The following is a 17,433-nucleotide window of genomic DNA, read 5'->3' as shown; positions in this document are numbered from 1 at the left end:
GTAGCAACTAAGATACCAAGATACTTGTACTTTACTGACCCCCTGTGGACAACAAAGAATACAAACGCAAAGTAGCCTACTGGAATCGACCCTTATCAGGATGAAGTCAGCCTTGTAGCTTCCTGGGATGCTCGAGCGTACGACACACTCCTTGGGTGTATTAACACACCCAAAGACTCACAACACTAGCTGGTTCAGTGTGACAAGATGCTAAGAAGTGCAGTTACTCTGCGCTTGAATTGGCTTGTATTTTTTGTTGTTGTAGCCTAACATTTAAAAACACTTTTAAAATGTAAGACAATGTAAGAAAAATATTTCACAGCATTGCTCTTTGTTCGGATTTTCTTGGTAAACAATTTACAAGGCTATGTCTTCTGTCACACGGAAAGAGACGGCAAGATGCCCCACCGGAGGAAACCGAAGATACTGGGTAAGTGACAGCCGCTATTTGCCTATTTATTAAGGATTATTTAAAGTTCTCAAATAATTTGGACATAATGAGGATCACATTTTCTATATACTTCACGTTTGTGTTATGATGTCATATGTATTAATGTGCACGTTTTACAGTCCGCAGAGGCACCTCACAGTAAATCACCCAGGTTTTACACTGATCCATTGAGAGCTTCTGCGCACGAGGATCGTCAATCCACCAACCGTCCCTCTCCGGAAGGTGCTGGATCCAATTGCGATCTGCAAGGTGGACCGAGCCAAAAATCGAATGTCGGCCCTCTTGTATCTCGGAAGGGACAATGTCTCGGTTCTTCTGGTCTCTCCAACGATTCTGGAATTAATGCAAATTCGGTATCAGAGAGTTGGAACATGAAGAAGCCTGACCGAAAAGTTATCTGTGAGAATTGTACTGTGACTTTGGCTGCGTTGAAGAGACGAGCGACTAGTCTGTCAATACCAAACACATTATCATGCAAGGTGAGTAATCAGTCACTTATCTATACTGCATGAGTGTGATGTCTTTGTGTAAGTACACTGACAAACATGGAAGAACCATAACACTCAACATTCTTCGGGGTAAGATGGTATGGATAAAAACAGAACTGCACTTTCCATAAGTGTGCATCACATGTCTTTCATGTATAGGCCTACACATTCTAGACTTACATATAATTAATAAATGATAAGTAAAAAACACAACAATAATTCAACCTTATGACCATGGAGTAAGGCCATCTCTGAGTGAACTGAATTAATATTTCAGAAAGATAACCCCTTACATCCTCAATCTCCACCAGAGAGGAAAGACAACAGTTATTTTTTGCCTGCCATTGAGAGAGATGTGACATGGAGCAGGGACTGCAGTCCCTTTGTGCGATGGGGATAGCATCTCACAACCCAGACCTCAGACTATCCAAATAGAAACTTGATATGACCCTTATGTAGTTTCATTGATTTCCATTGCTAGGGAGAGGTTTTCAAATCTCATGATTCCTGGTGAAAAAATGAATGTTGGTTTAGGGGGCTAAAACGGCCACAGACATTTTTCGGTTGGAGTCTAGGCACATTAGTGTTTTTTCTGGTTGGCTTTGTTTTATGCAATAGTACAGTACTCTGACTTTGACTGGATGGACTGGGGCTGTCTCTTGACTATGTGGGTCATGGTCATTGGCAGCTTGCGGGCTGGGTTTGGAACAGAAGTTCATGGAGGGCAGGGCAAGGGTAAAAGTAGGATGGAGGGGCTGTGTGTTTGACAGGAAAACAGAAGAGGTGATTCATCTGACAGACTTTGAGGTACGGTTCTCTGACATCCAACTAAAAGCGTCTGCAAAATGATTAACTTAGTAAATGTAACTTTGTTTATTTAGGAGCAATGTTTTTCAGTTACACTTGTCCTAAAGGTGTTAGTGGTCATTCCATCTTTTGGAACAGTGACTGAAGTTTTATGTGCTTAAAAAAACATTAATATATTTCGTTTTTTACCTCCTTCTCCTGTAAAACAGTGGCCACAATTTTCAGCATTTTGTGATGAACTAAAATGAACGTAACTATTGTATGTCGTTTATACTTCTACTTTCTGTGCTTTCAACCCACTAGGAATCCAGCCTGTCCGCTTTCCTCCAGGACCATCTCCAGGCCCCCTGCGGAGCCCCTGAGTCCAGGCCCGTGTTGGAGCAGAGAGGCTGCAGACTCTGTGGTTCCCAGCCAGGCCAGTTGTGTCAGGAGGTCATTCACATGGTCCTGGACCGCGAGAGAGCCAAGTGGGCCAACCTGTCCGGAGCGAAGCCCTCCCCATGGTCTACACCCACCACCAGAACCTCCTCCACCGCACCCCCACCACCCCCCAGCCCTCACCTCTCCACCAGGACACACAGACCCTCAGCCCGCGCCCTGAAGACCCCCAACATGGAGATGGGTCGCTGGGTGGAGGAACAGCGTCAGCTGGCAGCCACCATGCCCATGTCCATATCCTGCAGTAAAGATGTAGAAGGAGTCCCCATATTCCCCTACCAGGTCAGGCTAAAAGCAGGTGGTTCTGGTAGATAGTTATGAACAACATACAGACCCCCTCCACTTCATAGGCCAGTAAAAATTGATAATCAAGATGGCGTACCTTAAAGTAAGGTGCATGGCTATGGGCTCTCATCAGGCTGTAGATCATAACACATCCCCCAGGACAAGCGTGTCCCTTTATGGGCTCTCGGAGGTACTAGTGTGTTCTTACGGATGGACGTGTCAACCAGCCAGTGATTCATAGTGAGCAATCAAGCCCTATTAGATGCCGAGCAGAGAGCGTGTGGACTGTTACTGCTAATGGACGGGGATTGGCCAATGGTTTATGCCCTTCATAAAACAGCCAGTCAAAAGCAGAGTGATCAATAGGGTCTGGTCATATTTAATGATTTACTGGTGAAATATTCATCACGGAATGGGTAAGCCCATATAAGCAGGCTGTAAATACTGTCTGGATTAGAGTGGGGAGATAGAGATACTGTAGAGTGTGAGTGAGTGTGTGTGTGCATGTGTGTGTGTGTGTGTGTGTGAGAGAGAGAGACAAAGAGAGGGTGTGTTAGTCAGATCTTGTTCACACAGACAGGTTCAGGTTTCTCCATCAGTGCTTTGATCGGATAAAGTTATTGTCTGCTACATTGTGACCCACTGACTGACTGGGTGTTTGAGTGCTGAGTTATGTGTGTTTCATAATATTCAACCTTGTACTCTTACATCCTTGTTGGGAATTGAGACATCAGAGGGAACAAAGTCAAATCTGCAGTTTAAATGGTGATCGCTTCTGTGTTGGTTGATTTGAGGAATGTGAGTTTGCAAGAGCGATGATGGTCGGATTGAAGAAGGAGAGGAGGGGTATGCTTAAAGAGACACCCCCGTCCTCCTCCTCTTATTCCAGATGTCAGTCTAGCCTGCGGCCCCCTATGGCACTAATTGGCATTACATGGCTGGAGGTTTCCTGTGGTGGCATCGAGAGAAGAGTAGGGTTGTTATCTTGCCCTAAAAAGCTGAAACATTGATGAGACGTGGGGCTGCAGAATGGGAACTATAAAAGAAAACCCTGGCTGTCTTCATCGCTCGCAGCTGGCTCACTGACTATGTTTAAGCATATACAGAGTAGGCTTTCAAACACACACACATACACACACACACTTATGTAGACCCAGGCAGAAAAGCACCCAGACTCAGGCTCTCAGAGACATACTGTAGATACACACACACACATCCCCCTCTCTCAAACACACACACACACCCATCCCGGGGCTGCAGTCGCAGGGAGGCAGGGTTGGACTGGGTTTAGGCTCGGAGGGTTGTGATGTGGCAAGGCAGACACAGTGCCTTCACCAGGCCCCTCTGTGCCTGAGTCATGACTCCATCTCTGGGACAGTCACCCTGTACTGGGCGGCTAATGTTCTGTTTGTGACACTATACGTAATGCGTCATTATTAACCTGTGTTTAGCCAACCCATACAGATGTGTTTTCATCTTAGCATCTTATTTAAGACTACATGTGCTCTATATACTGATGCCTTCCTCGGTGTCGTAATAATAATAATAATAATAGATAGAAAAATATAATAATAATAATCTCCCTAATAAAAAACAGTAATCTCCATTTTGCCTTTGACACAATCAATGAAGAAAAAAAAAAGACAGGATTTTCCTCATCAAGCGTACCTTTTGTACTTTGGCATTGGACATCATGCAGTTAGAAGAACAAAAAGGAATGATCTGAGTGAGGATGGCTCCCAGACTTAATGTATAGCTTGTTTCCCCGACAATCCAACAGTGTCTTGTCGGTCTGTGACTCAATTATCACAAAATAAATAAATATACATGCATCTGCAGGCACCGCACTAATGGATCTAATGGCTCTAATTTCCAACATACGTTTACCAAGCCAGTCTAGGGCAGGTCAGTTTGACTGGGTTGGCCTGACAGAACTCAATTATATGAAATGTGTGTGTTTTTTCCAAAAACGCATGATGTGACGCATGTGTTCCTTTCCACAGAGCATGGAGGAGAGCTGTGGAGCCCAGCCAGTCTCCAGCCAGTCCAGCCCCAAGGCCACCCACACGTCCAGAGTCACCTCTAGCTTGGCCAGTTCCTCCGCCATGTCCTTCCTGGTCAGGTACGTTGCTGTGTGATCCCACCTGGAGGGGGACCGAAGGAGTAGACCGACACTCACAAGCCGGCAGGGTCCGAGGGGAGTCGTCTGGCTGACCAGTCTAAGGGCCGCAAGCCAGAGAGGTCTCATTACAAGACCAGATCAAGACTAAACACATCAGCCCCCTCACATTATTTATCATAAAAATTATTAGTAGGATGATGATTGTGATGATTAAAATCATTAGTAGTATTAGTCATGGTATGATGATGATTATTATTATTGTAAATGTACTGTATATACATTGTGAGGCTACATATACATACTTCTGTATACAGTGATAATATGAGCATCCTTTCTACAGGGCAGCTCAAAAACTCAACTTGTCGTCAAGGAAGAAGAGTTCAAGCTCCTCTCCCGCCTCAACTCATCCTCTTCCCCATTCGCCCCCCTGCTTCTGGGGTCTTCTCAAGAAGTCTCCTCCCCCCTTCCCCACCAGTCTCCTTCAAGCCCCCCACAGAGTTAAAGACTCGCCCAGCGCTGGCAAGGTAAACCTCAACCTCAACCACCGTCTCTTCAGAACGTCCTTCAGACTCATAAAGGAAAAGGATACATTGGAGATCCTATATCAGGTTATTATGCCCCCCCCCCACTTCTTTATGATCTGGGGTAATGTGGTGTTAATGCCCCCATTTTGTTTCTGCCCTCCCTCTCCTGGGAATAGATAAATCAATATGGCCGCCCCAGTGTCTCAGGGATCTGCTGATGGGCCTGGTCTAGAGTTACAGACTGAGGCTGATAAGACTGCTAGGCCGCACCTGCTGAAGCTTGAGTACTTAGGACGAAAGTCGGGGGGGTTTGGGGGTGGGTGGAGGGGTGGAGGGGTGGGGTGGTTGGAGGTTCCTCTGTAAAAGGCTTCTTGAATAATTCAACCCCCATAAATAGAGCTTGAAAGATGCTCAGTAGTGTTATGGAACGACTGCTGCAGATGGGGAGCTACTAAATCTCCCAGGTTTATCAGACAAGCAGACAGATAGCTTGGAGTGCCCTGTGAGTGGTCAACCAAATAATAGCTGACCAGAAGGGACTAGAAATTCCCTTTACTATTTAGCATCATCATGTTGTGTTGTGATTGAGGGATTGAGCTGCAAGGTTAAGCAGTCAGACAGAACTGCTCAGGTCTTTGTATCTCGCTCAACTTAATGTAAAAACCAGCAAATCTTCCCTGTCTACCGTCTAAAGATGCATTCATCAAATACATGTGTGTTACTGAAGCCATTTCACTCAGGAAACGAAAAAAAGGAGGGTTTTCTCAAAACGTAAAGGCTTTCATCAGGTTCTTCTCAGCTCCATGGCTGGTCCTGCTGAAGACCCACCATCTCTCACAAGAATACAGAGTGACGTCTGAAACCTCTCCTCACTCTAACTTCTCACCCAAATACCTTTTCCGTTTAGCTTAATGTCTAACACCTATTTCAAAGAAGATGTATAAATAGAAGCGTAAAGCGGGGGGACTCGCAGGCTTTTGAGAGACTGCTGTTCCTGTCATCTCCAGCAGCTTACGAACAAAAAACACTTCAACATCACGTGACCCATATTTACTGCCATTCATCTCATCCCTGCCTGACTCCGCTATTCTGCACGTTTGGTTGTTTATGCTGAACAGAGAAAGCGGTTCTGTGTTTTGGATGTTGTTATTCGAGCACCACAGTTGGCTCGAACACTAAACTTTACTTTCAACTTTCAGCTGGATTGTAGGAATGGTCCTATCTACGAAAGGCACATATAAACCGAGGTGCAAATCTCTTCAATGCCGACCCTCTCTCTCGCCATGCAGGTCAAAGTGGTGCTTCGAATGTGTCCCTCCTTTTCGCCTGACTCCTCCTCGCCGCCCGTTCTCAGAGTGGACCCCTTCAAGAGAAGGGTGATTGTGATGGATCCAGTCGCCCAACGCTCCACACACACACTGACACACACACACGCACAGATGCTGGCCACGCAAGCCAAGGTCCTACCCAGGACCTACACCTTCGACGCTGCCTACCCTCTGGACTCAGCCCAGGTCAGTGGCTCCATCCTGCTTTGTTATCTCTGCCAGATGACCTGAAAACTGATGGGATTTAAAATAGCCAGAACAGCCCAAGATTTGTGTATATTGTGTATAAATATGTACGTATTTGTGTTTGTGGGTTGGAACGGTGTATCTAACTTCATGTGTATCTACACAAGTGTGGGCGTGCATGTGTATCTTTGTGTGTATGTGTGTGTTTGTGCATATTTGTGTGTTTATTCATGCTCATACGCCTCCTGGCCTCATAGTATTTGCTAAATCCCTTCTCGTTTTCCCTGGATGTGTATGTTAGTAACAGTCGGATGAGTCCGTAGATGAGATGACTCCTGCTCCTCTGTTCCCTACCAGACGGAGGTGTGTGAAGGCATCTTGTCTGATGTCATCCGCTCTGTGGTCAGGGGGGCTGACGGCTGTGTTCTGTGTCTGGGAGATGATAAAGAGGGTGAGTTATCGATTCTGGCTGCAGCCGTTCAGACACCAACCATATGCACTCACACAGACATCTCTCAGGATCTTCTCTGTGTCTTCCCTCTGTCATTTCCCTTTCCATTAAAGAGAAAAAATGCAAAAAAGGGCGGAATTTCCACTCTTTCTTTTTTTTATAAGTGGTGGGGGTTAAGTGTCCAGGATCAAGCCACTAGATGAGAGTGCCTTTTACCACAACAAGACCTTTTATATAAAGGGGCACCTTCATCCATCCATCCATTTCTCTCTCTCTCTCTCTCTCTCTCTCTCTCTCTCTCTCTCTCTCTCTCTCTCTCTCTCTCTCTCTCTCTCTCTCTCTCTCTCTCTCTCTCTCTCTCTCTCTCTCTCTCTCTCTCTCTCTCTCTCTCTCTCTCTCTCTCCCTCTCCATTCCTCCACCTTCTCCCTCTGCTCCACGGCTGTGTTTTTATATCCCTCTCCTCCATTCATCCATCACTTGGTGATGAAAAGGGAGAATCATCAATTATACAGCACAAGTGTTTTTAAAGCCTTCTCAGTGTGTGAAACATGTCAACACACCACACAGGAGACCAAAATATTTTGCCAGGTGAACCTAGGGAACTAAAAACCAAATGGACTGGGAGGCCGAGCTATTAGCAAGATGGATCCCACTTAGCCACCCTAAAACCTTTTAATAGATGACACAAATAAAACACACACAGTATAAGGACAGTCTCTCCTTGGAGCATGCTCCACACACATGACGCCACTTGCCGTAAATCTGATTAAATTAGCGGTGCCGCGTAGACGGCGGGCGGTCGGCTGCCAAAGGATATCAATCTTCGTGGAATTACGTTCCAGATGAATAATGGCAGGCCAGTTCGCCTTTAATTGGAGGAAACCAATTCTCTTATCCTCATTCAATTAGCGTTTGGATTAGAGTGCGTAAACTCGGGCCTACCTCTCTAGGCCATGACTGTAATATGCGATAAAAGTACCCCCCCCCCCCCCTCTCGTTCTCTCTCTTTCCCTCCTTTGTCCTGCTTCACAAGCTGGGTACTGTACATGATCAGGTGGACAAGGTAAATGGACCCCTACAAATGCAAAGCACTTTCAGTGCTATGAAATACACTGTAGAAATACACAAACCATTCAAACTGTTAAGGAAAGGCAATATACTGCACATTTTTATTTCCAGAGGGCCTTATTTAGTTTGTCCTGTCAGATCTTCTTCATCTTGGGACAGAAGTTACCAGAGTCTGAAGAGCTCCTGGATCTGTTTTGTCTTGGTGCTTTTAAAATGTTAGTGCCATGCCCTGTTCACTTACTGTATAAACACCACTTCAGGCAAGACCTTCCACATTTAATGTGCCCATGTGGTGTGAAGGAGTAAGTAAGCAATACAAACATACACCCAAACGGTCTGTGTGTTAGTCACTAGTTAAAACGGCATCACTTAACTCTCTGAATTTCTACTGTGTTTACCAGGAAGGACCTACTCCATGCTGGGGAGTGATGAGAGCAGAGACAGCCTAGGGATCCTCCCCTGTGCCATCGCCTGGCTCTATGGTCTCCTGGAGCACAGGGCTGGGGCTGGGGCTGGGTCCAGCCTGGTTGTGTCTGTGTCTGCCGTTGAGGTCTGTGGAGAGGATGAGACATTGAGGGACCTGCTGTCTTCAGTTGCTTCAGGCAAAGTTCAGGACAGCCCAGCCTCGGACATCCATCTGTATCAGGACCCCATCTATGGAATGCAGGTAAGATAAGAGGTTCTCCCTCGCAGACAGAGAGAAGCACGACAGTTAAAGTAAGATAAGACGTGACCTACTGTATTTGTGAGGGTCACACCATCAAAACATAGATCTTATATAAAAAGATATATTTTTTATTATGGATTGCCGCTGAGAGAACCATTCGATACTCATCATTCCTAATTCAAACGCAGAGTCATCCAGGACATACAACTTGGTCACGCTTCACGGTCACAGTTACATAATGACGCAGGCATTGTCACATTCAACATGTTATATTCATGTGATGGTTGTACACCCCATCCCCCCCATCCCCCTACCCTACAGCTCCGTAACCAGCGCGTGATTCATTCCCCCTCTGCCGAACACGCCGCCTCCCTTCTGGATGCAGCCATCGCCTCCCGCCGCCATGGCGCCAGGGAGATGAGCGGTGACATCACGGGGGTCCGCGGCTCACACATGTTCTTCTCCCTCCACATTGGACGGGCTCCGGCGGACAGCAGCTGCAGCAGAGGTCTCTTCTCCCTCACTGCACATGCTCACACACCACACGTTTCTGTTGAGTTATTTGTATTCGACCCACAAAGGCACCCAATACAAGAATATGGAAACATACGCATAGTAATATTATGCATTTTCTTATGACTTGATGAGTATGGGTATGCATGATGAGTATGAGTACTTCATTTATTCATTTGTCAGTCAGTGACCGAACATAACAGGTTTGTTTTGAATATGAAGATGATTTGCATGTTGCTTAGGGACTAAGCTTTACCTCAGAGCTGCTCCAGGAAATCTTGGTTTTCTTGAAGTGTAATTCAGTCTATGCTTATGTTCTATCTTCAACAAATCTGTCAGACAGTCTCAGTCTCTTTCATTTCCTCCAGTAATTCAATTACTGCCTCTTCTCTATCGTTTCTTCTCTTCTCTTCGTCTCTCTCCTCCTCTCCTCCCCTATGTTCCCTTCTCCTCTCTCTCCTCTCCTCTTCCCCTCTCCTTTCATCTCCTCTCTTCTCCTCTTCTCTCTCCTCCTCTGCTCTGTTCCCTTCTCCCCTCTTTTCTCTTCTCTTCCCCTCTCCCCCCCTCTTCTCTTCTCTTCCCCTCTCCTTTCCTCTCTGCTCCTCTTCTCTCTCCTCCTCTCCTCTCAGTAGTGGGGGGTTACAGCAGGTTGACCCTGATAGACCTGGCCAGCAGAGTAAAGAGGTCTGGAACAGCCTCGGACGGCCCCACTGCCCTGCCCATGTCTGAGCTGGGGAACACTCTACTGGCTCTGCTGAGTGGCAACAAGCACCTTCACAACAGGTCAGACTGGGGGCAATCTGTCATTTAAAAGCACAGTACCTGTAATGTGATCCGTAATGCAAATATACGGTTATGTGTAATGTGATCTGTAATGTAAATGTACGGTGTCCTTTCTGAGGGTTCTCCTGTGTGAGGCTTCTCCTGTGTGAGGGTTCTCTTGTGTGAGGGGTCTCCTGTGTGAGGGTTCTCCTGTCTGAGGGTTCTCCTGTGTGAGGATTCTCCTGTCTGAGGGTTCTCCTGTGTTAGGGTTCTCCTGTCTGAGGCTTCTCTTGTCTGAGGGTTCTCCTGTCTGAGGGTTCTCCTCTCTGAGGGTTCTCCTGTCTGAGGGTTCTATTGTGTGTCCACAGAGACAGCAGGCTGAACATGCTTCTCCAGGAGTCTCTGGGGAACGTGAACTGCTGCACCACCGTGGTCGCTCATGTCTCTGACTCACCTGCACACCTACTCCAGAGCCTCTCCACGATCCAGACTGCCACACGCATCCGCAGGGCACAGAAGAAGGCCAAGGTCTGTCTGAGCACACGCTCCTTTCCATGTTCCTGCCCTGTATCGTGTTTAGCTATTAAAAGTTCAGTTTAATAACAGCCATTTCACTTTATTGATTTGAATTGAAGTGAATTACTATGGACGCCTCCCTGGTGAGGTGTTCTGGTCACGTCCCACTGGGAAGAGGCCCCGGGGAAGACCCAGGACACGCTGGAGGGACTGTGTCTCTCGGCTGGCCTGGGAACGCCTCGGGGTCCCCCAGGAAGAGCTGGTCGAAGTGGCCGGGGAGAGGGAAGTCTGGGCCTCCCTGCTTAGGTTGCTGCCCCCGCGACCCGACCCCCGGAAAAGCGGCAGATGATGGATGGAATTACTATGACTATCCTTATATGTAGAGTGCCGTTTTTTTTTTGCCTAGTCATTGAACTCAAATTTCATTGACTAATTTAGAGTCCTATTTTCCTCTCACACAGCATTCTACTTCCTGCTCCCCTGATGGGCGGAGCCTGAGCAGAGAGAGGCGAGGCTGTCGTTCTTTATCGCTCCGAGCCTTCCACTCCACGAGCGAAGTGGACATAGACCCGCCCATTCTCCGTCTCCACGGCGACCTCGACGACCACTCCAGCAGTGACCAGTCTTGTGATACAGTCATCCACGTTAACTCTGATGGTTCTGTCCAGTCCAGCCAGGACCGGACCCAGGGCCTAGTGGAGTTTGTTCCCATCATTCCCTCCCTCCATCAGGGGAAGACCGAGCTGGAGGACTCAGAGCTGGCTACCCTCCTGCAGGAGCTTCTCAGCTTCTCCAGGCCAGAGGTGGAGAAGAAGAAGAAGAAAAAAGAGCAAGAACAGGAACAGGAAGTGACCAAACAGGAAGTCCTCTCATCTCAGGGAGAAGGGAGCGAGCCTGAGAGAGATTGTCTGAAATGTGACACGTTCGCAGAGCTTCAAGAAAGACTGGGCTGCATCGATGGCAGGGAGACTGGCCCCTCCACACTCTCATCAAACGAACCTGCCGTTAATATCACAACAGAGTCTCACAAGGACCTGAGCCAGACAGAAACCTCATCCGAGAAACAATCCTCCTCCCTGGATGTCAGCCGTGGTGAGATCAGTAATGAGGCCCCAGCCAGTGAGAAGGTGTCGGATGTCACTTTCCCAGGAGACAGCTTCCAGAGGGAGGACTCGGGTCTTTATGACTGTGAGGAAGGCAGTGCAGCCAGCTCCAGTGAAGACCAGCCCAACCCCCCAGGTCCTCTCCTCCACCACACCCAGAGCCCCCATCTCAACGCCAGCCTGCCTCCCCAGCACCATGAGGTGCACACCCCCATCAGCACCACCACCCCCAGCTCACTCCCTCTCACCCTGGAGCCCCCAGGAAGCAAAGAAAGCTCTGAAGGTACGGATTGGCTGAAACCTGAGATGAGGATCTCACCAGCTGGCAAGAGCTCCCCCCTGTCCCCCTCCTCCCTCTTCTCCCCCACCACGCCCTTCTCCACCTCCTCCCCCTTCCTGGCTACCAGCGTTCTCTTGGGGGACATCCTACCCCAGCTACCCACGGAGGAGGTCAGGGAGATGAAGGCCACCATCACGGTCACGGTACAGCAGCCACTGGACACGACCGGTCAGGACGAGCTGGTGTTCACCATGGTCGAGGAGGTGACCATCACCGGGGGTCTGGAGAGAGGGGGTCGCGGGGCCATTGTCAGGACCAGGACTGCCCAATCATCTGCTCCGGTTCAGGGATCTACTGGCACTCGACCAATCAGGATCATCAGTAACGTCAGTGCGGATCTTGCCGCTGACAGGTCCTTCGTCAAGGCTGTGGAGCCTGCTGTTGATCAACTGGCTGTTGGAGATGTGACTCCCACACGGCCTCGCCAGAGAGCAGAGAGGAGGGCCCTGCCTTCCTTCATCAACCCAACACTAAGCGACCTGACATGGGCTGGTGATGTCGAGCTCAGTCACGCAGGGAATCCTAGTGGAAGCATCGCAGGAGAAGAACCGTTGTCTGGACTGCAGCAAGAATGCAGAAAGGGGTGGTCTACACAGACGTCTGGAGCTGGGGTTGATGCAACTCCCGAGAGAGACCACAGAACAAAGACTTGGAGCATGGGTAGAGGCTGTGGAGATGCTGTTTGTCATTATGACACACTAGAGAACAAAGCCCCATGGAAGACTCACAACTCAGACAGGACCCACTGCAGATGCAGAGAGCCACTTCACTCCCCCAGTATCCCTCGGAGGTTTGGGAACTGTAACATCGCCGCAGAGAACCCACCAGGGACTCGGTTACCTGGTTACCCGGTTACCGTGCCAACTGCCTTGAAAGCAGCAAGCCTGCCAAGGGGCTGCCATGATGTGACCCAACCAGAGAGTCACGCTGGCAGAGGTGACTGTCATGTGACCAAGGACTTCAGGGACGGGATGGCGTCAGCCTTCCCTTTCAGCCCTGGCGCGACCCTGGAGAGACACGCTCCCAAATCGCTGTCCCCTGCTGGGCAGCGACGGCGTAAGGACAGCTTCCCCTCCTCCCCTGGGAAGAAACACAACAACACGGAGCACAGGCAGAGAACCGGCAGCGGCTGGGGTAGCCTGGCCGACAGCCCCCTGTCGGACCAGCCAAGGCCATCCAGCCTGAGCGCGAGTCCAGATCCAAGGAGCAGTGCTGGGAGGGTGAGGTCTCCCATGGAGGAGAGCAGCAGGCTGTTCAGTGCCAAGCTGGAGCAGATAGCCAGCAGGACCAGCTCCCTGGGCGGCTCCTCCCTGGACGTCCACACCCTGGACGGAGGCAGCAGCACCACCTCCGTCAGCTCCAAGGGAAGCCACGAGGGGGAATCATCCTCCCTCTCGTTAGCCCAGGCTAGCAGGAGTCCGCGGAGGTCTCCCAGGTCCAGCGACCCCTCCGCCTCCCCGGCTCAGTCCCCCAAACCCGGCCGGTCCCAGCTCTCTGCCGTGGGGAAGCTGATGATGTCCAGCCCCAAGGTGCGCAGGGTCTCTAGCCCCAGCAGCAGGAACCTGAGCTTCTCCCCCAGAGCCCTGCGGCAGAGTTCCAACCGGAGCACCAGCCTCTCCCCGGACGCCAAGGCCCCCGAGCGGACGCCGCCCTCCTCGCCGGTGGCCGCACGCACCTGGAGCCCGCGCCAGACCCAGAGCCCGCGAAGCAGCTCCACCAAGTCTCCTGTTCACATCATCAACGGGCGCATCTCTGAGATCCTGCATTTGGGCAGAGACTCCGCCCCCAACCCCGCCTCGAACTCCGCCTCAGGAGGGATGGACTTGGACAAGATGGCCGCTTCGCCCTCCAGGTCTAATACTACTTACACTTCCCCAAAGTATTATAACTGGTAACACAGCTGCATGTAAACACTTGACATTTTTAAGTAAATCCGACATTCCAGTGTTTAGAGTGTACCTACTGTCTATGTCCTCTCTGTGTGTTCTGAGGTTGATAGTATAGCCTGGTCTGGTTCAGCCTGGCTGGTTATGTCACTCCATTCCTCACATGAGTCATTTCTCATTTTCACCCGAACGTGTCACTCTGCTTTGCGGTCAGGTCTCCGGGAGAGGAGCTGACCTCTCACCCCTCGGCCCTCCCGGTGCCCTCGCCCTACAGCCGGGTGACGGCTCCCCGCCGGCCCGGCCACCTGAGCGGGCACACCAGCGACGCCACCAGCGTGCTGAGCGGGGAGCTGCCCCCGGCCATGGGCCAGACGTCGCTGCTGTACAACAGGAACAGCGTGGTGAGCAGTGGCTACGAGAGCATGGTGAGGGACAGCGAGGCCACGGGGAGCAGCGCCTCCAACAGAGACTCGCTCAGCAGCGACCGGAGCTGCTCCCTGATCAGCGTGTCGGCACGCAGCGGCCGTTCTGCGCGGAGAAGGGGCAACGCAGGTGAGGACAGGAGAGGAGGGTAGAGTACAGTGGAATTTAATAGAATAAAATGTGATAGAATAGAACAGAATTGAATGGAATAGAATAGAATGGAATGTATTAGAATTTAATGCGCTAGAACAGACTGGAATGGAATACAATTTGTTAGAAATAGAATAAACAGAATGGAATGGAATAGAATTGAGTCAGAATCAGTCTACACAAGGGTGGATAATAGCACTCTGCACTGGTTAGCATGCTTGGTTTTGATGTGTATGCATGTGGACAGGTGCAGACTGTCACCAGGTGTAATGCAGGAAACAAGCTATCTGTGTCGACATCAGACAACATTCACGTGAAACAAGCATGAACGAAAACAACAGGGACATCAAACATTGTTGTTCTTGTCCTAGTTGTGCCTGAACACACACTTCCAAACACACACTCAGGAAGCAGAGTCGTGTCTGTGTCCCGCACACAGGCTCCCACCCACGGCGTCCGTCCCATGACGCGTCCCTGTCCCTGCGGAGGTCTGCCAGCGGTCCCAAGGGGCGCTGGGTTGACCGGGGCATCCCTGAGGCCTACGAGATCAAGGTCTACGAGATCGACGATGCGGAGAAGCTGCAGAGACGAGGGGTGCCAGGAAAACAGGTGAGTCAAAACCAGACATGCTCTTACATGACTCAGACCAGAGATGCCCTTACCTGACTCAAGAGTCAGACCAGAGATGCCCTTACATGACTCATAGTCAGACCAGAAATGCCCTTACTTGACTCAGAGTCAGACCAGAGATGCCCTTACATGTCTCAGAGTCAGACCAGAGATGCCCTTACATGACTCCATACCCCACTTTCAAGGGTTAAAACACTGTCTGTGTATACGTGTGTACATGTGTGTATATATGTGTCTGTGTTCACGTGTGTGTGGGTGTGTACGTGTATATGTGTGTGTTTCTGTATGTGTATACGTGTGTGTGTATCTGTGTGCATACGTGTTTGTATACGTGTCTGTGTATATATACTGTATATGTGTGTGTGCTGACAGGGGATCGGCAGCTTCAGCGCCAAGCTGAAGTTCGTGGAGCACCGGCAGCAGCGTATCTCCCAGGTGCGAGCTCGCTACCACAGCCTGAGGAGGGAGCTGGAGCTGGCCAAACACCACCTGATGCTGGAGCCAGGTCGCTGGAACCAGGAGTGTGAGTACACGCTGTTGAAACGGGCAATGCAAGTGTTAAATAAAGTGTTAAATGCCTTGATTTATTGTTTTCTTATATGTAGTTGTGTGGGTTTGTGTTAAACACCTTTTTTGTAACAGTAACTAAGGTGGTCAGAGCCAAGGAACGGCCTGTTTTTTACTAGTATGTGTGTCCTATGGTGCTGTATGGTGTGTGTGTGTGTGTGGTGCATGTATTGTATGGTGTGTGTGTATGATATGGTGTGTGTGGTGTGTGTATCTGTGCGGTGCAGTCGACCTGTGGCAGACGTTCGAGGTGGACTCCCTGGAGCACCTGGAGGCCCTGGAGCAGGTGACGTCCCGCCTGGAGCGCAGGCTCAGCCTCTGCAAAGCCAGCGTCATGATCGTCACCTGCTTCGACGCCGCCAGCAAGCGCCGGACCAAGAAGAGACGCCGCGGTCCGCCGGAGCTGCCAGGCTTCGTGGGAATCTGAACCGACGACGTCTGCTGGTGTTTTTGTGAATAGGTGTAGGAGGACAGTCTGGAGGAGAGACGGGGGGGGGGGGGGGATCAGTTTTCTTAGTTTCAGGGTTCAATGTTGGATACAAGCAGACCAGTGGTATCCTTTAAAGTCTGTTTGGGGCTAGAGGGTCTAGTTGTGGAGAGATTAGCTAACCTAGACCTGAGCCCAGGGGCTTGTTCTCCCTGCAGTGTCTAGAGAATAGAGAAAGTGAGAAGTGAAAGAGTATCCCGAACACAGACAAGTTTTGTACTATTTTTGGTGCTCATCTGACTTCCACTTGAAAAGAGTGTCTAACGTAGTCCAGTTGTGAAAAGTGTTTGGAATGTAGTCCAGCTGTGAACATGTCTCTTTGTTACCGTTGTGTGAGAAGGGAATGAAATCACTGTCTTCAAAAAAAACACAAAGCACTTACTGAAATGGGGACTTGAATGATGTATGCTCTGACGCATTAGTGATCAATACTCACTGGTTTGGAAAAGGATCAATGTAATCAGATACAGTACCCACACATGTATGCATTTCATGCACAAACACACACGCAGATTCAAGACCGAAAACGATACGAACACACACACACACACACACTAGCTGGCTTGGTTGTGAATTGTATTTATAGCATGCTTGTGAACTCTGTAAACTTCACTTCCTCATATCTGTATGTGTAATGCTGTGCATTCTTCAGCTTTCAAAATAAAAAAATTATTGTCAAGTTCTTTATAGCCTATTTTTCATACATAGTTTCTTTGTTCATGACACACTACGAGAACTAGCCAACAGAATATATTATTAATACCAACACGTAGCAGACAATGCATTTTTAAGCACCATTGGAAGCGTTAGAAGGTAGGCCACGCCACGGTAAGATATTATGACGGAACACATTACATTTATCTGTTGCAATGGATTTTTTTTACAGTGTAGGACTAAGGAAGACGTGCAGTCAAAGAGAGTTCAACTCTTAAGGTAGCCCATTACCAAGTCTGTCTCATTACACACACACACACACACAAAAGTGCTCCTTTTGAAGCCCCGTCTCCGTTTCTGCTCTACTTCACCATCAATAGGCGAATCAGAAATCCTTTTAAAAAGCAGCAGACAGATTTTTTTGAGAAATGAAAACAGGGGTTTTTAAATTGGGGAGTAGGAACAAATTATAAATTTGATAGGAAACCCATTTGATAAAGGTAAACATTTGCATTCAAGCGTAAAATGCATACCAGCATGGATTAAGCATGAAGTTATAGTTTCATATTCGACATTCAACATTCGT

The 17,433-nt window shown here is 49.1% G+C and overlaps 1 protein-coding gene across 2 annotated transcripts; it reads left to right on the top strand.

Annotated features, from left to right (window-relative positions):
* The first annotated feature begins 123 nt into the window (after window positions 1-123).
* kif26bb (kinesin family member 26Bb) lies at window positions 124-16,865 on the top strand. Of its 2 annotated transcripts, none has more exons than XM_062468372.1 (16): window positions 124-430; window positions 571-930; window positions 2,050-2,466; window positions 4,473-4,591; window positions 4,932-5,115; window positions 6,405-6,629; window positions 6,987-7,080; window positions 8,551-8,816; window positions 9,138-9,324; window positions 9,959-10,112; window positions 10,460-10,619; window positions 11,069-13,902; window positions 14,151-14,488; window positions 14,949-15,118; window positions 15,512-15,662; window positions 15,934-16,865. In XM_062468372.1, exons 1-16 carry the CDS (start codon window positions 368-370, stop codon window positions 16,131-16,133), a joined length of 5,922 nt encoding a protein of 1,973 aa, XP_062324356.1. In that variant the 5' UTR covers window positions 124-367; the 3' UTR covers window positions 16,134-16,865. The 2 variants fall into 2 exon arrangements, with proteins under 2 accessions (XP_062324356.1, XP_062324355.1); XM_062468371.1 differs by having other exon boundaries at window positions 14,949-15,122.
* The last annotated feature ends 568 nt before the right edge of the window (window positions 16,866-17,433 follow it).

This window comes from Osmerus eperlanus, chromosome 8 (assembly GCF_963692335.1).
Source record: "Osmerus eperlanus chromosome 8, fOsmEpe2.1, whole genome shotgun sequence".
NCBI classification, from domain to species: domain Eukaryota; kingdom Metazoa; phylum Chordata; class Actinopteri; order Osmeriformes; family Osmeridae; genus Osmerus; species Osmerus eperlanus.
The sequence above is the reverse complement of the archived record's forward strand: the minus strand, read 5'-3'. Positions and strand labels throughout refer to the sequence as shown.